The following is a 25,115-nucleotide window of genomic DNA, read 5'->3' as shown; positions in this document are numbered from 1 at the left end:
GCCATCAGTGGAATGGTTCTTCAATCTTCAAACCAAGCTGTGAAATGGAACGAGTTTTTCAACAGCAAACAAGGTGAAGAGGAGCCCATGAAAAGGTATTTTCAACGATGCTTCTCAGAGGCAGTGGAGTGTGAATTTAAATGTCCCACCTGTGATAACGACCTCTCTGAGTACATGCTATTACGTAAAGTTATGGTGGGCCTGAGTAACCCAGTGTTGAAAAGGGAAATTTTCCAGGGGTACTCTAGTTATAATAGTGTTGAAGTGCTTAGAAACAAATGCATGTTATTTGAGGCAGCAGTGAGAGATGCTGGTGTATTGTGTCGTACGTCTGGCCAGGCAGTGGTGGGAACAGTTGCGGAGGCAGTGGCGGGTGGTGATGACGTCACCGGTGAGCCTGAGGTAGCTGCCGCCCGACCTCCACACCCCAGTCGAGGGCACTGTGGTAATTGCGGCGTGTCACATGCCCCTGGTAAAAGTAACTGCCCTGCAAGTGGGGCTACATGTCGCAATTGCGGTAAGGTTGGTCACTTCAAAAGGTGTTGTAGGAGTAAGTCAGCCCTAAGTGCTCCTGTGGATGTGTCAGGCGCTGTTACAGTGGCAACAGCCCAGCTATCCCGCCACCCCAGGTTACAAGTGTTCGTGTCCCAGGCCGGGGGCAATTCCCCCGCCACCCCTGTGCTGGCTGTAGCCGACACGGGTGCTATGGTGTGTGTGGCAGGCGCATCCCTGCTCCGGGACATCGGTTTGTGTCCGGGGCAACTTCGGGCCCGTAATGGCTTAAGGGACGTGGCGAACAAACAGCTCAAGTGTCTGGGGTCCGCCCCCTGCCGCCTCGGTGTGGACGAGGGGTCCACCGTCCAGGAGGTCTACTTCGTGCAGACAGCCAAGGCCCTCTATCTGTCATTGGAGGCCTGCAAGTGCCTCAACTTGGTGCCTGTCGACTTCCCGCTCCATAGACGTGCTGTGGCTGCTGTGGGCGATGGAGGGGAGCGGCACACTGCCGACGATCTACCTCCGAACCGTTTACCTGAGAGCAGCCGTTTCCCGCCGAGGCCAGTTGAGATACCCTTGCCTCCTTTGGAGGAGAATGTGGCCAGGCTGGAGGCATGGCTACTCACGCACTTTTCGTCTACCGCATTCAACACCAGCAGGTCCCCACTGCCAGTCATGACTGGTCCCCCTCACCGTATCCACCTGACGCCCGGCACGACCCCCTATGCCTGTCACACACCCGCTCCCGTTCCGAAACACTGGGAAGCGGAGGTGAAGGCCCAGTTGGAGGAGGACGTCAGGAGAGGCGTCATCCAGCCAGTGCCTGCTGGTGAGGCTACGGAGTGGTGCGCCAGGATGGTCGTGGTGGCCAAGAAAAACGGTCAGCCCAGGCGCACTGTGGACTTCCAACGCCTCAATGCAAGCTGTCTGATGGAGACGCACCACACACCTGCACCATTCGACATGGTGTCTGGGGTGCCAGTGCACTCGTTCAAAACCGTCGCCGATCCTTTTGGGGATTTCATCAAGTGGAGTTGGAGGAGGAGAGTAGACGCCTGACCACATTCATCACGCCGTGGGGACGTTTTCGATACTGCAGGACGCCCATGGGACATTGCTCAGCGTCAGATGCTTACACCAAGAGGTTTGACGACGCTATTCAGGATGTGCCCCGCAAGTACAAGTGCGTGGATGACACTCTCCTCTATGACTCCAGTGTGAAGGGGGCGTTCTGGCACACTTACGATTTTCTGGAGACCTGCGCTCGCACAGGTATCACGCTGAAACCAGAAAAGTTCTTGTTCTGCAGGAGAGAAGCTGAGTTTGTGGGTTTCCTCCTGGGGTGGGACCTGTACCAGCCCACTGCCCAACGTCTGTCAGCCATCAAGGACTTCCCCATGCCGGATCAGCCATCAATCACTGACATCAGGTCCTGGCATGGCCTGGTTAATCAGTTGGCTCCCTTCCTTGCCACTGCACCTGTGATGGAGCCCTTCCGTGAGCTCCTCAAGAAGCCAGTGGGCAAGCAGGTGTATTGGGACGACCAGCTGCGGCTCAAGTTTCGCCAGGCCCAGGACACCATCTGTCAGTTGGCCAGAGACGGCTTGGTGTACTACGACAAATCCAGGCCTACGGCAGCTGTCACTGATTGGAGCAGGGAGGGCATCGGCTTCATCGTCCTGCAACAATACTGTGCCTGTGCCTCTCCAGAGACGCCCTTCTGCTGCAGAGGAGGGTGGCGGTTGGCTCTGTGTGGTAGCCGACATCTGAGCACGGCCGAGGCCGGTTATGCTGCAGTAGAAGGGGAGGCCCTGGCTGTGGTGTGGTGCCTGCGCAAGGCCAGGCTGTTCCTCCTTGGCTGCCCGAACCTCATTCTGGTGACGGACCACCGCCCCTTAGTTGGCTTGCTAGGGGACAGAGCCTTCACGGATGTGGCGAATCCGCGCCTGTTCAGGCTCAAGGAGAAGACCCTGCAGTACCGATTCACGGTCAAATACTTGCCAGGGAAGCGGAACTGTGCAGCTGACGCCCTATCCCGCTTCCCCTCCCTCAGGGCGGCGCCTGATGCGGAGGACATGGACCAAGAGGAGGACCTGTGCGCTGCAGTGTGTGCAGTCACAATCGCAGCACTGGATCAGGATGGGTGCATCACTATGGACGAAGACACAGTATGCAAAGCGGCGGCGGACGACCCAGTGTACCAGATTCTAGTGTCAAGGGTGCTGGCGGGCGACTGGCACCCCCACAAGTCACAGGAGGTGGCCTGTCTGCGCCCGTACTTCTCGGTGAGGGACAGGTTGGCTGTGGTCAGGGGTTTGGTCACCTACACCTTTGACCAGGGCTGCGTGCGCCTTGTCATCCCCGACTCCCTCCGCCACCGGGTCGCCGTTAACCTGCATGTGGGGCACCAGGGCCTCGACTCAATGCTCAGGCGGGCCCGGCAGTCTGTCTATTGGCCTGGCATGGAGGGTGACCTGCAGTATCATCGGTCCCGGTGTGCTGCTTGCGAGACCCACGCCCCTTCCCAGCCTCCGGAGTCGTTGGTTCTGACCCCAGCGCCAGACTATCCCTTTCAACAAGTGGTGGCCGATTTGTTCCACCTGCAGGGCCGCACGTACCTAGCATATGCTGACCGACTGACAGGTTGGCTGGAGATCGCCCACTTCCCCAACGAGGCCACCTCTGGAAAAATCATCGCCAGTCTGCGGGCCTACTTCACGAGGTGGGGGGTACCTGAGCAGATCTCCACAGATGGAGGTACCAACCTTGCCAGCCTTGAGATGACAGATTTCCTCAAGTCATGGGGGGTCGAGGTGCGCCTCTCGTCGGCCCACTTCCCCCAGTCCAATGGCAGGGCAGAGGCTGGGGTCAAGGCTGCCAAGAGGCTCCTCAGGGATAATACTGGGCCCGGGGGTAGCCTGGACTGCGATAGGACATCCCAGGCCCTCCTCCAGTACCTGAACACGCCAGCTCCGTGACGGCGTTCCCGTGGCCAGACAGCACTATAAGGTGGACCAGCACTGGCGGCGGGCACTTCGTATGAGGGAGGTGCGCTTGGCCGAAACACAGGATGGGGTCCTGTCGCGGAGGGAGGTATCCCGCCAGCTGGCTCCCCTAGTCGTGGGCACGCAGGTGCGTGTGCAGGACGCAGCTACCAAGCTCTGGGACAGGACAGGCATAGTGGTGGAAGCCCGCCCTCACAGGCAGTATGCCGTCAGGTTGGGTGGCAGTGGCAGGGTGTCCATCCGAAACAGACGCCACTTGCGAAACGGCTCCACACCTGTGCCTACTACTCCGGTGGTGCACCAAGCTGTGCCTCCTGGGCCCCCTTCTGCTGTGCCCTCCATACCCGCGCCCTCCTCCGCACCCACGGCCCCTCCCCAGTCGAGCGCGGCCAGGCCCAGGAGAGGCCGTAGGCCTCCGGGCTGGTTGACGGACTACGTGGTGTAGTGTATGTGATGTAAAATCAGTTTAGAGGTTTTTTTTGTTTTTGTTTTGTTTTTGTTTTTTTCCTTTGTTTGACTCGTTTTTCCTGCATTATTGTTGTTTTTATGAATGCATTGTTTTCCTTTTGTTAGTTCAAAGGTGCATTGTCATTTCCTTTTAACTTGGGGGGGAGATGTAAGACTGTACCATCGTACGATATGTTTTCCCATGTTGAGTGGGGGGGCTTGTCCTTGGCAGCGCCTGATGGCCAGTGCCCAGCTGACGCTGTTATAATAAAGTCTATAGAAAACATGGTCTATGACTCCAACCTCTCACACCTAGTTCTTCCCCTACTGTGATATCTCTGATAATATTTTCTTTATTTGTTAATACTAGGTCTAATATATTGTCACCTCTAGTAGGTTCTGTAATTAGTTGTTTCAAAAAATTGTCCTGTACTGCGTCTAGGAAGTCTTCAGATTCATAGTCGCCTACAATGTTGTCCCAGTCAATATTTCTGAAGTTGAAATCCCCCATAATGCAAAGGTTGTTATATTTTGCCGCCCTACTCATTTCCTGCCATATGGGCTGAGCTGCTTCTTTGCTAAGACTTGGGGGCCTGTAAATCACTCCCATAATTAGTTTTTCTCTTCCTTCCGTGATTTCTTCCCACACAGACTCGGTTCCTATTTCACCCTTTATTGAATTATTAGTAGGCTACAACATTTTAATGTATCCTTGACGAAGAGTGCGACCCCTCCCCCCTTCCTACCTTCCCTGTCCTTGTGAAAAAGGTTGTACCCTTCTATGTGGTACTCTGATAAAAAATTTTTGCTCGCCAGATTCATCCAAGTTTCGGTGATTGCTATGACGTCTACATTCTCGGTACATACAACCGCTCTCAGCAAGTCTATTTTATTTCTAACGCTCCTACTGTTTGTATAGTATACATTGAAACCTACTCTTCCCTGGTCCTGTTTTACCCCTTGTCCTGAGCAACTAATTTTACTTCCCAGGACCTGCTTGTTTTTTGATTCCCACTTTCCCCGACCCCTCTCTACTAGCGAAACCCCCCCTTTGGAGTGACAATTTCACGCTCCAGGGATGCAGACAACGTCTTTACCCCCTCACTAGACAAGTGTACTCCGTCGCGACAGTACAGGTAGTCGTTGCCAGTTATCAATGAATGTCCAACCATTGTTTGCACAATGTTTTTCCAGTCGGCAATTAATAGCAATTGCCCTGGACAGCCAATCACTTTTTATATAGGTGTTATAATAATACATTTTTTGGAACATCTATAGCAAACTCTTCATTAGCCAGAATTCCTGGTCCCCAGAACTCTCCAATAGCAGGAATAGAAGTCAGGCCGGGAAAACTCTCTCCATTCTGGGTGTGTAAACGAGTTTCCAGGGATGAAAATCGGGCATTTACCAGAATTACAAGAAAATCCCTACAAACCTCTATGTTCTTGGCATGGGCCAAAAATTTCCAGGGAATTCCAAGCTATTGCAACATGCTCCAATGCATCCTTACTGCCAGGTGCGTGGGTGGCCTAGCTGCTTGGATCGCTTACCGTAGTTCATATTCTACTGCCATTGTAGAAGGTTGTTCCCTCGCTAACTGCTGATTCTGCATACAATTTGTGTTGTAAAATACAGTACATTACTGTACCGGGACACAATCAGCCAAGAATTCAGTGTTAAAGCAGTGTTAAGATGTAAAGAGTGATTACAGTTTCATAAAACTGTACTGTACATAAAGAAGAGTGGATACACTGTATGCCTACTGTAGGCTCAAGATGACAGCATCTACTGGTGAGTACAGTAATGGACAGTATAGTAGTAGTATATATTATTTTGTTTATATACAATATATTGTATGTGTACAGTGGTGTTTGCGTAAATAAATACAGCTCCATGCGAGGTGCTAGTTTAGACTCTGGGAAAACTTTCCCCAATTCACGGTGGAAAACTCCAGTCTTGGCTGTAACACAACTCCATTCATGCCTCGTGCACACTCACACACACACACCTAAAGTATATATGAAAAAAAAACTGTTAGATAAACTATTCAGGGTTATTTTAGTAAAAATAAACAAAATTCTTATTTGATTAAAAGTGATTTATTTTATTTTATAGATTCTGGCATCTTAGTTTTTTAGTTTAACAAATTTATTGGCAGAGCTTGTAGTACAGTTTGCCTATTCTGAGTAATTCAGTCAGGTCTTGACACTGAGGGTGGTATCACTTCTCACTGTCACGCAGGACAGAGGTTCACACACAAAGAAATACATCATATTCATTAACAACTATAAATGTATATAGGTCAGGTTCATATGGATAATGTCACTGTTCACTGCCATGCAGGACAGAGGTTCGTACACAAAGAGTTGCATCATATTCATTGACAGTACATATACATATATGTAAACACACACACACACACATATACATACATATACGTATATACATACACATATACATGTACACGTACATATACATGCACACACGCACACATACATACATATACGTCGGTCAGATTCATGTGGGTAATGTCACTTTTCACTGCCATACAGGACAGAGGTTCGTACACAAAGAATGCATCATATTCATTGACACTATATATAGGTCAGATTCATGTGGGTAATGCCACTGTTCACTGCCACGCAGGACAGAGGTTCGTACACAAAGAAGGAAATGCATCACATTCACCAGCAGCATATATAGGTCAGTGGATCACATACATTGGAGTCATATTCTAATTGAAGACTTTTTACTTTTTTTTTTACTTTTATCCTCTTCGCCACTGATCGGCTTGTTAGCCGCTTGGGCGATTGGTCACGTCTCTTTTCCTTTATATTCTTCACCAAAAGGTCGGCTCGCTAGCCGCCCGGGCGATCGGTCACGTCTCTGTCACGCACTGTTGGCAAATACTGGGCATGCACCGGCTCCTGAATGTACCTGAACCCGCTCCAGTGTTGGTCAAGTCTTCTCTTGAAAGAGCTCACACTCGGTGCCGTCACAACACTTTCTGGTAGATTGTTCCAAGAGTTTACAACCCTCACTCCGAAAAAGTTTGCCCTCACGGTTTTCCGGACTTGCGGCTTCTTCAATCTTGAGCTGTGACCCCTTGTGGGGCGAGCGTCCGCCAGCTCCAAGTAAGGACACTCAACTGAGTAGTGCCCCCTGAGATGCTTATAAACCTCAACTAGGTCCCCCCTTGCCCGTCTGTAGTATAAGCTAGGCAAGTTCAGGCGCTCCAATCTCTCAGGGTAGCTGAGATGCCGAAGTGCAGGCACCAGTTTGGTGGCCCTCCTTTGAACATTTTCAACCAACTGACAGTCCCTAGCATATCTCGGGGACCAGATGGGGTGACAGTACTCCAGATGGGGAAGCACTTCACTCCTGAAGATCGTCACGAGGGACGGACCGTCTAGATATCTGAACGACCTTCTTATAAGACCCAATAATTTATTTGCCTGATTTACCTTCTTCTCACAATGGCCCGAGAACTTCAGCTCATTGTCAACATACACACCTAGGTCCTTCTCACACACAGTCTCAACTAGTACATTTTCTTCATCCCGTTGGGACATATGGTACGCCTCCTTACCGTTGGTACGCCCCAGGTGCATCCTCTTACACTTCGTGACATTGAATCTCTGCAGCCATTCCTTCGACCATTCCTGGAGCCCACAGAGGTCCTTCTGCAGCTCTTCACAGTCCGCTTGGTTCTTAATTTCCCGAAATAACTTGGCGTCATCGGCAAACATTTGTATGGAGGAGTGTACAACGTCAGGCATATCATTTATGAAACAAACAAACAACAGCGGGCCCAATACACTACCCTGCGGTACCCCACTTGTTACAGGTACAGATGACGATTTCGTGCCATTAATCACCACACATTGCTTGCGGTCATGTAGAAAGTCTTCTATCCACGCTAGGACATTTCCCCGAATTCCGTACCCTTCCAGTTTGATTTTCAGCCTTTCGTGGGGTACACTGTCGAAAGCCTTGGCAAAATCTAGGTAAATATTGTCGATATTACCACCCCGTTCTAGAATATGGGTCCAAATATCCAATACCTTGAGCAATTGTGTCAAGCAAGAGCGCCCCGGCATAAAACCGTGTTGGCAATCTTTTACAAGGTTGTTTCGTAGTAGATGTTCCATCGCTGCATCTCTGATAATACTCTCAAGTACTTTACATATTATGCTGGTCAGGCTCACCGGTCTATAGTTGTTCGTGGAGTGCCTATCGCCCTTCTTGAAGATAGGACTCACATAAGCCACTTTCCATTCACTGGGGACCATTTGTTCATCCAGGCATTTACAAAACAGAATCTTCAGGGGCTCTGCAAGCTCGTTGCACAGCTCCCTTAGCACTCTAGGATGCACCATGTCAGGTCCAGGACTCTTATGGACCTTTAGCCTGGACAGTTTATTTCTAATACCCTCTTCTGTGAACACAATGTGGGTCAGTGCTGTGTCGAACCGTCTGTCCTCAAACGCAGGAAGGTTAGTTGCATCCTCTCTTGTGAACACTGAGGAAAAGAAGCTGTTCAATGCCTCAGCTTTATCCTGGTCAGAATCTGCGTAACTACCATCTTCAAGCCTCAGGTCTGATACTCCTACTCGCGTTTTCAATTTCGATTTTGCATAGCGGTAAAACGCCTTTGGGTTTGACTTGACCTCGCGTGCAACCAGCCTTTGGAACTCCTTTTCAGCCCTCCTACACTCTATCTTTGCTTGGTTTCTGGCTCTTGCATACATCCTCCTGTCTTGCTCAAATGAACAAACAGAGCATTGGATTCCTGGCCTGGCCTGGCCTAACACTATATTTATGTTGTTTAAGTCTAGTTACAAGATCTTTACCTGTATGACCCAAGTAAAACATATTACGTACATTCCTTGCAAAGAACCTTATAAATGCAGCCACCTGTATTGTTGGGGGAGTTCTTAATTAACATTTGTTTAACAGTGCATGAGTTTTTAAATGCCACACTGACGTTCCAGGTTTTTAGTTGTAAAGGAATTTGAGAGAAATTTTTGTGAAATGGTAATACTAAGAGATTCTTATGGTCATGGGAACTTCGTGTTTTCTTCTTTCCTTGTGGTTATCAGCATATATATATATATATATATATATATATATATATATATATATATATATATATATATATATATATATATATATATATATATATATATATATATATATATATATATATATATATATATATATCCCTTTAGTACATCTTATGGTTGTTGTAGTTAATAATAAACATTCTTGTACTAAATAATTATATATTTGTAGTTTATAATGCTAGCCAAAATTTGTTTTCCTTCTACTGTATCACAATGTCTAGTTTACTAAACAATAGTACAGTATCTCAATGTATACCTGTAGTCTAATATGATCACCTGACAACATGGAACCAGAGTAGCCTGTCAGGGTTACATATTACTGCTGTTATTGTAAATTTTGCTTTCAATAAGTAATATTTTCAGATTCATTAAGAGTCGTACACGGTAAATAATATAATAAAAATAGATAAGATTATAGTAATTATTATGCTTATTTAAAATTGCATTCTTTTAGTTTAAACAACACTAAAGTCGCCGTTACATGATCCGGTTTTGGTAAGGAAAACAAAGCACCAGACATCAACAAGAGGACCAACAGCTAGGTGCTCAAAAACGGTCCGACTGATTACCCAAATGTAGCCGCAATGAAGTTAAATAATGGTCCTACATGAATAAATCGGACTGCTAATCACTTCTCGACTAGTATTTGGTGTCACAAAGTCACAAAAAATTGGTAAACTTAATTTAATCTGAGTTGTGTTGTGTTAGGTTAGGTACATGCACTCGATCTATTAACTCAGATTAAATTAAGTTTACCAATTTTTTGTGACTGCGTAACACCAAATACTAGTCGAGGTTAGGTTAGGTTAGGTTAGGTACATGCACGCGATCTATTAACTCAGATTAAATTAAGTTTACCAATTTTTTGTGAGTTCGTGACACCAATTACCAGTCGAGAAGTGATTGGAAAAACTGCCTTGGCCAAAGTTGGCAGCTGCTTATTTCCAGGAGGGTCTTTATCAATTAGCGACCTGTATGTATGTTTTAACTAATCTGCACTAAATGTTTGGATAATATCAACCAACATGGGTGGCGGAATACTGAAATACCGTTATTTGATAAAAAATTACTTCAATTAATTTAATCAAAATTATATTACAAATACATAGAAATCATCATTTGCAATCTTATCAAATGTAAATGAAATATGGACATAGTCATTAAGAATCCTTAACAAAGTAACTTACATGGTTGTGGTGATTCAGAGTTATTCTCGGTTTGGTGGTGGGATTAAAATTGATTAAAAAAATGAATCATTTTTATTACTGCTTACATGAGTGATTCATTTGGATGGTGGAAGACTCAAAAAGATTCACATAGTTTATGATGAGTGACTTACTTACTTTTATATGACTGAATGTGGACTACTATAGACTCACTGCAGGGTCACTGGATTCGGTAAAGTTATGAGTAAAGTAGAAGATAAATTTTGAGTGGCAGGTGTTAACGTAGGTTTGAACCATCTATTCTAGATTCTAACATTGACTGACTTATTCGTCGCGTTTCGTTGCCTGCGAAGGTCTCCGCTAAGGTTCTGGTCAAATCGAAATGACGGGTGGAACATTCGGCGTGGAAGTCGTCAGTATCAATCGTCCACACCATCAGGCCAGCAAGATTTTTTTCCCTAGCGTAATTGGCCTGCAAACACACCGTTGATATTAGCCACACAATACCAACACCAAACACTTTTGACGTATGAGAAAAGTTTGTCATATTGGTTTTATAATTACAACAGAAATGCTGCATCAAATTCTCTTACTTAACATATAAATGCAGAAAGAATTCATGAATAACTGTAATGCTTCTTGTCTGCCAGAAACCTATACGTGAATATTATAAAGAGAGTTTAGTGTTTAGTTCAGCAAAGTGTTAGTCTTATGTATTTGCCAGTATGTTATTCTCTACTATTGCTGGACTTAACAACACCTCACCTTGATAACACAAGAATCGTGGTCTTCATATGAACACCAGATATTGCCGTAGGCCATGTTATAGGTGTAAGGTTCATTACACCCTTCCTCCACTACCACAGTCCAGCTATCTTTGTTTATAAAATCGCAGATCTGGAGGACAAAAACATTAGACCATCAGTGTCGGAGAAATTGTACAACATGAGTGATGGAAATTCACACACACAACACTCCCGTTTACTACATCCTTGACCACCGAAGGGTCAAGACGTACCTGGCGCTCCTCTCGGAGCAGCCAGGTCAACTGTTAAGTTGGCCCATACCAACCCCCTCCCCTGAACCCACCTCCCCACCGGAATATCAACAAGTTCTCGCCAGAAGTTACAATTTCATTTAGGAAAGGAACGGAACCAGTGTTAAACAGAGGTGAACAGTGGTGAACAGTGCTGAAGTCAGTGAGAACAACTCAACAGTAACAGTCGTACCCTAGTTAACCTTCACACAGTGAGGTCCCAGGTACCCAGTGATAATGGCCCGCGAGACCCAACAACAACCACCGATGTGTTAATCCGTCTACGATAGGAAGGCCTGGGACCAAACCTCACTCATATAACACCATCTGTGATGGAATTACTACACCACATGTCCCTCATAACACCATATGTGAGGGAATTACTACACCACGTCAAGTCCCTCATCACACCATCTGTGAGGGAATTACTACACCACGTCAGGCCCCTCATAACACCATCTGTGAGGGAACTACTACACCACGTGATGCCCCTCATAACACCATCTGTGAGGGAGTTACTACACCACGTGAGGCCCCTCATAACACCATCTGTGAGGTAATTACTACACCACGTGAGGTCCCTCATAACACCATCTGTGAGGGAATTACTACACCACGTGAGGCCCCTCATAACACCATCTGCGAGGGAATTACTACACCACGCCAGGTCCCTCATAACACCATCTGAGGGAACTACTACACCACGTGAGTTCCTCCTAACACCATCTGGGAGGGAGTTACTACACTACGAGTTTGCTGTTCAACACCTACATTAATCTGTATGTTCACTGTATGTTCCTTTACCTTTCTCTAATGAAGGCTTTTGTTAAACCACCAATGTATGTAATAAGTCATTTATGTCCAATGTATATTTTCAGCCTTCGGGCTGCAGAATTTTTTCAATAAACCGTTAATTATTATTATTATTAAAAGTGTAAGAGTATTATAGTCAGTATAAACATAACATCTAATGACACAGTTTACCTCATTGTACCCCATCATGCCCTCGGTCTGTGTTAATGGTCCTGCTTTTCCCGGGTGGCTTGCTCGGGCATTGTAGCCGTGCTGATCAGGATTATCCAAGGTCCAGCAGCGGCCGTACAGAGGCATACCCAGTGTTAGCTTGGTACTCGGCATTCCTCCGTCTATCCAGTAGTTGATGGAGAAGTTCTGCATCAAAGTTCCAATTAGAGTTTTATTTGATAATCGACCAACATATAATTTGTGTGACGTAGTTTTAATAAACATTACTACGCTTCAGGCAAAGTTTTATATGTGACAAGTCATCTTTCCCGACAACAAGCTGAATGTTGTACCTGATTGAGATAAAGAGTATCGCCATGGTCATCTTTGTAAGCATAGAGGGTAGACTGATGATGTGTGTACTTTTCCCAAGGCCCGTGTAGGTCATATGTCATCACGTTCACCAGGTCCACCACATCCACCATGGCGGGGATGTCGTAGGCCTGGTCAATAGTGCTCTTCAAAGCAGCCACAGCCACTGTTAGTATCATACCGCTGGCGTGCAGCGCCTCGTGCAACTTGCCCAGCAAGGTGATGAAATTCTTCTGCAAAACAGAGTAATAGTCGGTCTTCACTAATATGATCTTGCAAATGTGAGAAGAGTGGTAATTTTTTTGTTTTGGTTTTTAATGCCTGTGAGTCCTACGACATTTTCAGGAAGTGGTCCTACTGCAGTAAGTACAAGTTAGCTATACAATTCTTCCTCAGGCCCGTGTGGAAATGATCATAAGGCCTTGTATGAGTCAGTGACATTAATTATCTTCCAGCGACAGTCATGTATAGAGTTAATAGCATGGCAAAATCAAGGTAATTTTTATTAAATTTAGTTTAATATTATCTAAGCAGTTTTATAGTAAGTATATTTAGAAGGATAAATCACTATGAGACAGATATTAATTTTCTTGTGTCGGTTACTAAGTGGCACATAGAGGTTAAATCTTAGGAGGTCTTTACCGGGTATGATGAATATTATGAGACAAACACAACCAAACCTTGGAGAAGGTTTACAGCAGCTGTAATATCTAGGCTTGGAAACCAGGTTAGGTTAAGTAGATAACAAAGTGACTCACTCGGTCTGCAGGAACTCCACCTCGTTGGGTTGGATACTCCCAGATGAGATCCAGACCGTCGAAGCCGTGTGCCTTTAACAGTTCTACGGTAGAGGTGACAAATATCTGTGTCTTGGCAGGATCGGCGGCCATCTGCAGAGAATCATAGAGAATAACTCGACCACATAGGTATAACGTGTCTAGTATTTGAACTCCACCTTTTCCTACTTTAGTTTATTACTTTGTATGATGTGGTTTTATCTAAGGTTTAGTTTCACCATAAAATAAATACATAAGTAATTTAAATGTAAAGAAATTATCTAGAGACGCACATTGGAGTATGATGTGGAGCCCTCGTTATAGCCACCAACGGACAGCTGGGTGATCAGTTTGGGGTTCACCTTCTTGAGGTCAGTGAATCTGTTATAGCCACATTTGCCCCAGTTGGCACACAGGTCGTTCCATGGGTCCAGAACCTGCAAAATGAATCATCAATTGTTCAGTTACATTAAATTGCCTTTAATATCTTTAAAGAATACCCGGTAGTGTTTTAAACGTGTAAAATTGACAACTCAAATGCAAAGGCAAATAAATAAAAGCCACTGATTTATCATGAGTGGTCGTTCTTTTTGGGAATGGCTACCTGGAAGATTGATACTCCTAAGTAGTAATCATCAGCGTCAATACCGAGTTATTTATGAACTAGTTGTTGCTCACCTCGATCTTGTTGTCAGTGCCAATTCCGGCAAAGGTATAGACAACATGGGTGCAGATGTTCGGGTCGATGTCCTCTACTTCAAACTTGCCGTCTCTGACACGGTAGGTGGCCCACGATGCGTAGTAGCACACCATTACGCTCTCTACACAATGAAAATAGATAATTGTTCTGATAGACACGAGTTCTTAAAGGTTAGGTTATGAGTTGGGCCGAATGGAAGTGTCAGTGGGGACTCGGTATGTAACTGTCAGGGACGCTGTGTCAGTGGGGACTCGGTATGTAACTGTCAGGGACGCTGTGTCAGTGGGGACTCGGTATGTAACTGTCAGGGACGCTGGGTCAGTGGGGACTCGGTATGTAACTGTCAGGGACGCTGTGTCAGTGGGGACTCGGTATGTAACTGTAGGGGACTCGGTATGTAACTGTAGGGGACTCGGTATGTAACTGTAGGGACGCTGTGTCAGTGGGGACTCGGTATGTAACTGTAGGGGACTCGGTATGTAACTGTCAGGGACGCTGTGTCAGTGGGGACTCGGTATGTAACTGTCAGGGACGCTGTGTCAGTGGGGACTCAGTATGTAACTGTAGGGGACTCGGTATGTAAATGTCAGGGACGCTGGGTCAGTGGGGACTCGGTATGTAACTGTCAGGGACGCTGTGTCCGTGGGGACTCGGTATGTAACTGTAGGGGACTCGGTATGTAAATGTCAGGGACGCTGGGTCAGTGGGGACTCAGTATGTAACTGTAAGGGACGCTGTTGGGTATAAAAACACATACAGTACTGTCACACAATATTACAAGTGCATGAGTATGTAGATGTATCTTTTGTATCGATTTCAAATATATCACCGTTAAAGTTGGCTTGTTCTGTGCTCTCGGGGAATTAAATAGGGCATTGTGAACCAATGTGGAGACATAGGGATTCATTTTGTGTACTGAGTATGCATGCTGAGGATATTAGGAAGTGTGTGTAGAGTACAGTATTCCTATATGTAATTTCAGCCCTCTCTTCTCGGCTTCTCCACTTGTCTTAATTAACTGTCCGCTACCGTTTCCTCTCCTTCTTTGATATATATATATATATATATATATATATATATATATATATATATATATATATATATATATATATATATATATATATATATATATATATATATATATATATATATATATATATATATATATATATATATATATATATATATATATATATATATATATATATATATATATATATATATATATATATATATATAATTATTTCATGTAGATCCACAATGAAAACGTGGATAAGATAAATCTTGATAAAATCACACGGGAAAAGGGAAACAACGGAGCACCTTAGCTTTCGTCTTTATTCAAGACATCTTCAGAGGCAACTGGATTACATGGACAGAGAGAGGCTTAAATATACAGGGTGACCTTATTAAACATGAGGTCACGTTATAATGATGTCATCCACTAATCCCCACACCAACACCAACACACACGTAGAGGAGCTTAAGAGAAGGGGGCGACGTGAGAACATAAGAACATAAGAATTGAGGAAACTGCAGCGGGCCTATTGGCTCATACTGGGCAGTCCCGTTTACACCCAACCCCTATTGCTCATATAAGCATCCAACCGATGTTTGAAGCTATTCAGCGTATTCGAGTTAATGATGATAATTGGTAACTTGTTCCATTCATCCACTACTCTGTTTCCAAACCAGTGTTTACCTATTTCACGCCTAAATCTAAATTTGTCTAATTTAAAACCATTGTTAGAAGTTCGCTCCTGGTTGGATAGTTTGAGTACCATTGTAATGTCCCCTTTGTTTAGCCCTGACTTCCACTTATACACCTCTATCAGGTCGCCCCTCGCTCTACGTCTCTCCAGGGAGTGCAAATTAAGATGCTTTAACCTGTCTCTGTACTCAAGGTTCCTAATGCCAGGGATTAGTCTTGTCATTCTCCTCTGAATTCTTTCCAATGATTCTATATCCATTCTGTAATACGGTGACCAGAACTGAACTGCGTAATCCAGGTGTGGTCTCACAAGCCCAAGATACAGTTTTAGGATGACCTCGCTAGTCTTGTAACTAACACTCCTTTGTATGAACCCAAGTAGTTTATTAGCCTTGTTACGAGCAAAAACACATTGTTTACTTGGCTTAAGGTTCCTGCTTATCATTACTCCTAAATCTCTCTCGCAGTCGGATTTCTCTATGGCATCGTTGTTCATCTGGTATCTGGTTTCCCTGTTTACATCTCCTATACTGAGTACTTTACATTTGTCCACTTTGAATTTCATCTGCCATTTTTCAGACCATTCGAAAAATTTGTTTAGATCTTCCTGTAGTTTCGTGGAGTCCTCGTCAGATTTAATAACACGTCCTATTTTAGTGTCATCAGCAAATTTACTAATGTTGCTGTCTATGCCGATATCTATGTCGTTTATGTATATAATAAATAATAATGGTCCAAGTACTGAGCCTTGGGGAACTCCACTTGTGACTTTGCTCCAATGGGACTTAGTGCCGTTAATGCTCACTCGCTGTTTCCTGTCCTGTAACCACGCCCTAATCCATTTAAGGATGTTACCTTTGATGCCATGTGGTTTTACCTTTCTAATTAGTCTTTCGTGGGGGACTCTGTCGAAGGCTTTGCTAAAGTCTAGATATACCACGCCCCTCGTCCACCGATTCGAAAACTGATGAAAAGAATGTTAATAGATTAGTTAGACAAGAACGTCCGCTTGTGAAGCTATGCTGGGAATCATTGATCAATCGGTGCTTCTCCGGGTGATTTCGAATAAGACTAGTCAGGTCAGGTCACAAATAAGGGACCCACTAAATAACTATCCTACATCTAGATCCAAGGTTTTCAAAGCATTTTTAACCTTGTCAGTGGCCCAAGGTTAAAAATGCTTGAATAAAGACGAAAGCTAAGGTGCTCCGTTGTTTCCCTTTTCCCGTGTGATTTTATCAATATATATATATATATATATATATATATATATATATATATATATATATATATATATATATACCTCTCTTTAAACAAACTCGGTGAGTGTTATATCGGCACATGTCTGATTTCTTCCGCTTTTTATCTAGCAAAACCAAAGCAACGCGTAACTATAGAGTTCTACAGAATGTAATATAGACAAGATGATGTTAGAGCGAGTCTTGCCTGTGACAGAGAGCGTGATGGTGAGGAGAGAAAGCACAGTAAGCAGCTTCATTGTAGCTGTTCCTCCTCCACAAGTGGTGCTCATGATAGAGGTATTTTTACTTTTATACAACAAGAGTTACTCAGAGAATGTGAGTGCGCAAGCGCAGACACAGAGCAGGTCGTCACCGATACTTGACTGTCAGCTGCACCTATCTCAGCACACCTCGCTATCGCTACACAGAATATTTTAATTTCCTCTCATCTTTTTCTTTTATTATCGACCATTGACTTGTACTTTAGTACCTAGAATAAACTTCTTGTGAACATTTTCCTTTTCTGAACAATTTTGTTCACTAGAATTAATCATCTATCAGTGAAATGCGCCTGAGTAAGTACAGTCAAAATCAAAAGTTCGCTGAAAATCACCTGCCAGCCTTACGTTTCTGTTCCTAACACACAAATAGCGCTCGAGTGGAAAGGAAGAAGAGAAATTAAAGAATATCACTATCAGAAAAGAGGATGTTCTTAAGAGGATAAATAAACTAAAGAAGACAAAATCCCCAGGGCCGGACGAAATTTTCCCTCGAGTCTTGAAAGAGTGTAGGGAACAGATTAGCGGACCCCTTGTAAATTTATTTACAAAATCATTGGACACCGGAGTTGTGTCAGACTTGTGGAAACAGGCAAATGTAGTACCCATATTCAAAATGGGAGACAGAGCATCAGCGTCAAATTACCGGCCGATCAGTTTGACGTCAGTAGTGGGGAAATTTCTTAAATCAATTATAGCAGATAGCATCTAATCGCATCTAGAGAAAAGCAAATAAATCTACGACTCTCAACATGGGTTTACAAAGGGAAAATTTTGTCTGACAAATCTGCTTTTTTATTTCTTTTTTACAGGGATTAGCCCACCCGGGCACAGGTCACTGACCCACATCAGATCCTGAGGGCCTCAAAACTAATAGTAATAACAATAATAATAATAATGTGTTCATAGTAAATAAAATTAATAATAAAAAATTTAAAATTTTTAATAAATTAATAATAACCATAAAAATAATAACAACAACACTAATAATAATTTAATAATAGTAATAATAATAATAATAATAATAATAATAATAATAATAATAATAAAGAAATATAAAACTGAAAAAAGATCATTAGTGAGAAACGATATATGTATGTTGTGTTGTCAAAGCAGGAGAAACAATTGAGATCCTGCAATTGTGTGTAAAGGAGGCAGAAAGTCAGATCAGCAACCTGGGACTTAGTCACAATTTTAGTGATGCCATATAGCAGCAGGGTCTACCATTAGACAACACATTATGCTTCCAATATCTTCCCAGGCGGTAGTACCTCCCTGTTTGATAGCTGCCAACTTCCAATTACCTAAGATTGCTACCTTAATGTATTCAACCTATATCCCTAATCGGGAATTGAACCCAGGACTACGTAATTAGAGACCCAGGTGATAACCATTCGGCTGCCAGCTGTTAAAAGTTCCCCCCTAGCGTGTGGAAACTTCTTACTGCCACTGCATGACAACCACTGCTGCCAAATAAGGTATAGATGAGACGTAACTCCGGGCACTTGAGTTCTGTGTTGTGGAAATCCTTTAATCAATCCTATCATATTTGTGGTAGTCTGGTCCTTCACTAGGGTGGATATGAGCCAACTTTACCCCCCAAAGCTCTTACACTCACTTTTCTATTTCCTCATACTCTTCAGCCTTCTGGCGAGGAAAGACATTGGGCTTCCTTCTAACAGAATTTCATTCCTTGCCCTAGAAGAACAATGAGCAAACACTATAAAAGATATTTGGGACCTCGTGTAAGATGAGCTTCACCTAAAGGTCCAACCACATTGCCTCCCTTCCTTACAGACAGAGCGCCACCAAGAGCAAGCAGTAATTCAAAGTAGGAATCTGCAGTGTAAGGATATGAAGGTGGCAATTGTATGAAAGTCTTTTGGGTAGGAGAAAAGGTTCGGTGGAATACTGTTAGAGAGTTGGAAAGTTGTGGGTAGTGTTAGATAGAAACCGTTAGTAAGGTTAAAAGTTTCATCGAGGACTTAGCAATGGTTCGAGTTTGTGAACCATAAGAACAGGGATGAAAGATAATAGTAGAGATGTCAATGGGTGGAGCTGAAGGTAGGAGGACCAGGTGAAACCAGCGATTGAGATAAATTAGTTTAAATGCTGAACCCCAGAAGAATACAAAAATGAGGCTGTAACCATTCCATCACTCTTACTCCATGGAGTGTTTCGTTTGTTTAACAAGTGACTGTGTAAGCCAAGGATCCCCTGAACCCAAGCGTCGTCATATATTATCTTCCCTCATTATTTTAGCATAAACGTTGTTGCTGACAGGGAAGGCTCGTACTTGTCACCAAATAAGGATCTCAAGGCGTAGGAGAATGACACGAGTACTCAGAAAGCCAGGTTTGTTACAAACTTGTACACAATCAGTATGTAACCAACAAAATATTTTTTTTCATAATTACGACAGTAGTATAGTGCCACTAGTTTTTAGGAAATAAATAGCGTTACTTATTGACCCGGCTATTTGATTAACATGAACAATTACCTCTTGATATGGAGTGAGGAAATATAACCTGTCAATTACTTACATCCTTCCAGGCCATTATACTGTTCAGAGAAAATGGTCCACGTGCTCGAGTTGATGGCTGCCTCAAATATTGAACTACAGCATTCAGATTCGTCAACAGTTCAGTTGTAGATTGCAGTTTTAGAGTTGCTGACCGTCAACACCTGCATGATTATGGCCGGACAAATCTTGTCTCTCCTTTCTTCTTGTAGTGGCTGTCTCCTGGTAGAGTCAGTAATGGCCCTTGGTCGGTTGGTTAAAATTTTTGTAACTCTTATGTTTCAGACGTTGTCATCATCCTTTCTTTATAAGAGGAGGAAGGTGTTTTATCTAATACATTAGACTCGCCTCTACGACGGGAGGACATACTTCCTAAAGTGCAAAGTTTCCTCCTCTCTCTAAGCCTAAGGATTGGGGCTACCAATGGGAGATAAGGATGGGGTGTTGAAACACCTTACACCTACACAAAACTAACCTAACCCTAACTAGAAAAACTGGGCCATTGATTTGGTAAACAAGTGTCTGATAGAGGGCCTTTACTCCATCCCACCCAGCGGTAGGAGGGGTATATATACAGTACTATACTGTATACTAGCCCACATATATACCTACTACCCCATCCAGTGGTGGAGGATAACCATCACTCACCCCCTTATACCCATGAAGAAAGAAGATGAACAGTTGCCAGAGAATTATTTTATTCCGTATTTCAATAATTAGTCATTTGTACATGAGTATTAGGACTGTAACCACGCCAACAGGTCATTTATGTGGCTGAGAAGCGTCAGCTGGACATCCTGGGCCCTGTCGTTCCCTCCCATCAACCCTTTATCTTCTGAAACTTCATTATTATTATTATTGTTGTTGTTACCATATTTAATTATTATTGTTATTATTAATGTTTTTTATTAATATTATTAGTAGTAGTAGTAGCAGTAATATTATTATTATTATTATTATTATTATTATCCTTTTAATGAATACTGTAACCCATTGAGGTCTATTTTTTTACTGTATTACTATGTAATTTTTCTAAAATAGTATCTACTGCGTCTATATCATTATATTTTTTTTTTGGTTTTAATTAATCTAAAGTCCTTAACTATGTTCTTTGTAATAATTTTCTGTAACAATCCTGGGCAAGGTTTTTCAGATAGGATAGTTTTTAACAAAATTATCCTTTAAACCAGTTATCATGTGATCAGGCTAGAGCCTTGTCAGTGATCCCCATCCAATCAACTGTTTAAATAATAATAAAAGAAAATGTCCTCTGGATAATACCAGAACTTGGCAGCACCGAACTGAGTGAATGTATTAAAGAGGCAGCGTCACTGATGGACATCTTACCTAATGCCTAAATACCTCACGTAACAATAACCCTTTAAGGAAGTATAGTGTCGCACATAGGCGTTTTTTAGGGCTAACGTTACGTAATTTTGTTCAACTGAGAGAAACTCCGACCACGCAATCGGTTAATAACGGACTGTTCCGTGATATCATTATTTCTAAGTGATGGTCAGTGTTCTTTCCTTACAGTTCTATGCTCCTAACTCGAACCTCTTCTCTCATTTGAATCTTGAGATTACTGAAATTCGACCCTCAAAGTTAAAACTAAGAATGTCAAGCAAAAACTGGCTATAATTACAATAAACTTTAACAGGACTCCCGCAGCGTATTGAACTTTCCCCATGAAAGTAATAAATTATTCAGAGTAGCTTCCATAGTCGACGTTTTACTGTCACTAGGTCTTTATGTCCTTATTAATGTATGTAATCCGTTAGTATAATCACTAACTTCAATGGCAAACCTCATTTATAATTGTTTTTTAAATTGTTAAAGCTTTACACAGTTTGGCATGGATCCATACTCGTAAATTACCCTCTTTTGGTCATTCCTACTTAGTCCCCTTAATTACTTTCATCATGTATAAGGTTGGATTGTGTGCACTTCTGGACTATCTTGTATCCAACTTCAACTAATAATTCCGAGGTTCCTCAGAAATATGACTACAGAGTGTTATCTTTTTTCTTTCTTTTTTCTATTGTTGTTGGACTAGTGTATTGATAACCTTGTCACGCGCTTAAAGACCTTCGTTGTTGAAACGCAGTAATAACAATATAACAGAAACAACCTCGGAATTGCAAACTCCCTCCATCTGTGTCTTATTATATATAAACGAACATTATCAGCGACTGAAACAAAAACAGCTAAATCAGTAAAGACAATTCACCCATTCCATAGAAATTATACTGTACAGTCACAATCCAAAGTTTCGACACCCCCCTGGCTGGGTGTTCGCCGAGGCCAGAGTTGAGGTAAGGCTGGGTGATCGGACTCACAGCACACGAACACAGGGAGGAGCTTATTACGAACTTTGACATAGCATGAACTTGCAAAACAAATACATTCAGAGCATTGTTGCCACACATAACAATAACATGTTAAGATTGGAGCATGAAAAACTTTGCCCGGTCCCAAAACACTGGCTTGGAACCACTAGATGCGAGTCCTCGTATTACACATGAATCATCAGGGCAGCATATAATAAAGGGACTTATTCTATGTCTGCATTAGTGTAACGATACTTTGAGTCCATCAACACTTGATGTTTATCAATATTCATATTTCATAACGGGGTCGAGAACAGCCCAAGTTTATCATGCCTCACTCCTAACTTGCTATTGTTATGTGTGCCAACACTGTTATGACTGAAATTTTGCTATGCAGGTGCATGTCACGTCAAAATTCGTAAAAATTTCCTTCCATGCTCGTGTGCTGTGAGTCTCGGAGTGTTGTGGTGGTGGAGTGTCTGCGTCCGATCACCCAGTCTTACCTCAACCCTGGCCTGGACGAACGTCCAGCCAGGGGGTGTTGAACCTTTGGATTGTGACTGTACATAGACCAAGATCAAATTTTCAGTGCAAGACAACAGACTTCCTTATCCGGACTGGAAGACCTTCAACACATGAGTGAGTGGGGTGACTCGCAGGTGACTTCCATCAATACCACTAATACCAAGAAGGTTGAATGGATGGAGGCGGCACCCGCTGCCTCAAGTGAAGTCACTGAGTGTGACTGATGCCTTGACCACTATGGCGACGCTTTTCTCTCAGTGACTTCATCCTCCTTGGTTGATTCCTCTATAATGTGCATAATAAATAAAACAATAGTATAAATCCTGCAGAGTTATCTATAACCAACGTTTGTTCGTAAGTAGCTGCGGCAACTGTGGCCTTGTTGCCCTCACCAAGATGGCGGCCTGGCTTCACGCGTCTCTGCTACACACGCAGGGAACACTGCCTCCATCCATTGAACCTCCTTGACTAAAATTTATGTACAGTTCAACACAAATTCGTGGTACACTGGAGGTGGAGGGAGCACAGCCCGTTCTACCCATACTTGATGGCGGGTCGCTGTCCTGACCCACCCCACCATCACACAAGTTGATACTGGCGACGGAGCAGGTGTGAAACTAAATGAACAATTGTGATGGTTTTATATCATGCATCGGTAAATGAGGTGATGGACTATATTATTCACTTATAGTATTCTATAATGATGTTTCTCTATGGTTAAATGACAACTCGCATACTTTAATGGTTATTCATATGCTACGTCAGTAGTGCACGAGGTGTTGCCGTCGCCACCGCAGCTGAGAGTGACCATAAGCTCCACCGACCAAGTATGGATCAGAGGGACGATAATATGTCACTGAGAGGTCGCATTATTATCCTTTGTGACAATGGCTTCTCCAAACGAGCCATTGCACGTGACCTTGACTTGTCCCCAGCAACCGTCATGGAGTGGATCACAAGAAGGGAGCGAATTGGGTGAGCTAAAAGTGTCTCACAAGAGGGACTGGACCACAGTAGCACTGATAAATGTTTGGCTGGAAAATAAGATAAATGCATCATGACCCAAGTTTATTATCAGCCAATTTCTGCATCACTAGTTTTGGTTAGTTATATATATATAGGTAACCATAAATATTGCTTAGTATATTACTCGTATATGTTCCACTCAGTTTTTAAGTAATCTATCACTTCAGTATAACATAATTTCTTAGTTGCACCAATCTATTTAATTAGATAACTCAGCAGTTTTAAAAAACTATGAATCAAGACAAACGTTTACTCAATATTTTGTCCAACCGCTCTCCTATTCAATCACAGCGTGAAGCCTGTCCGGCATGGATGACCAAAGTACAATACCAGCTCCGGCCTACGCCTGTAATACTCCCACTGAACATTGACGTGAGCCATAAGTTGGTTAGCTGTCCTTTCTACTGCCATACCACACGTATTCACTATGTGTACCTATACGTGCTCAATAACATTCATATCTGCTCCTTTGCTGGACACTTCTAGGAGCTCAATGTTGTCCTGTCTCTCGAACCACCGTCGAACGACGTGGGGAGTATGAATTGAGCACTTGTCTTGAAGAAAAGGATGGGACCAGGTAACCAACGGCTGCCCCTGGCCGTAGCCACACATACACACACACAAACAAAGCTCACTTGCGTCCGAGTTACAGTGGCGCTTGTGATTCAAATTCTGTCTTGACCCTCCGATGCAGAGTCAACCCTGTAACACACCTTTACTACTGTTTTGTGCGATCATATTATACCAAATTTATTCGGAGGATCCCACTCCATTTAGCCCGTGTACAGTAGTACACTAACACTTCTTGTTGTCCTGTGTCTTGTGATTGGGAGGCAAAACCCTGGTAAATAAATTCACCCAGCGACACAGCTTCACGATCTCATTATGTCCAACTGTTCCGTCTCTACATACACGCACAACAATCCATTCTTATTAACAAGACTTTTGGCATATGTTTACCAACAATTTAAATCTTGTGTCTATTGTTGTTATCGTAGAAAGTTGTCACCCTTATTGGTAAGCAGAATCATTTTCAGTTGTCCTTTGGTGTTGTGATCTCTGTGTGTTAGTAGTAGTACATAAAGCTACAACATGCAGCTTGTTTACAGTTACAGTAGTCACCTATTACCCTTACTGATGGGACGACAACTTCGTCCTCTCCATCTTCCCGTAACCTGAGTGTCTGACTTCTTTTTATCTTCACCTCAACTTTCTCGGACTGGCGGTCACTTGCCGCGGAATCATCTCATCTTGCTTTTAGTTCTTTTTCATTTTTGGTAACTAATTGTTAGGTTGATTGAAATGCAAAGATTGTAGGTTACAAGTTTTCTCCTGTACTGTACTGCATTGTACTGCACTGTACTGTACTGTACTGTACTGTACTGTACTGTACTGTC

The 25,115-nt window shown here is 43.3% G+C and overlaps 1 protein-coding gene across 1 annotated transcript; it reads right to left on the bottom strand.

Annotated features, from left to right (window-relative positions):
- Positions 1 to 10,317: 10,317 nt before the first annotated feature.
- Positions 10,318 to 17,344, bottom strand: LOC121868631 (acidic mammalian chitinase-like). The gene is made up of 8 exons (XM_042369464.1): positions 17,244 to 17,344; positions 14,065 to 14,207; positions 13,680 to 13,823; positions 13,369 to 13,500; positions 12,592 to 12,843; positions 12,260 to 12,445; positions 11,005 to 11,136; positions 10,318 to 10,711 (listed from the first exon to the last, which is right to left on the bottom strand). The coding sequence occupies exons 1-8, from the start codon at positions 17,326 to 17,328 to the stop codon at positions 10,517 to 10,519; spliced, it is 1,269 nt and encodes a 422-aa protein (XP_042225398.1). The 5' UTR covers positions 17,329 to 17,344; the 3' UTR covers positions 10,318 to 10,516.
- Between the last annotated feature and the right edge of the window lie 7,771 nt (positions 17,345 to 25,115).

This window comes from Homarus americanus, unplaced genomic scaffold (genome assembly GCF_018991925.1).
Source record: "Homarus americanus isolate GMGI-L3 unplaced genomic scaffold, GMGI_Hamer_2.0 scaffold59495, whole genome shotgun sequence".
Lineage (NCBI taxonomy): Eukaryota > Metazoa > Arthropoda > Malacostraca > Decapoda > Nephropidae > Homarus > Homarus americanus.
The sequence above is the reverse complement of the archived record's forward strand: the minus strand, read 5'-3'. Positions and strand labels throughout refer to the sequence as shown.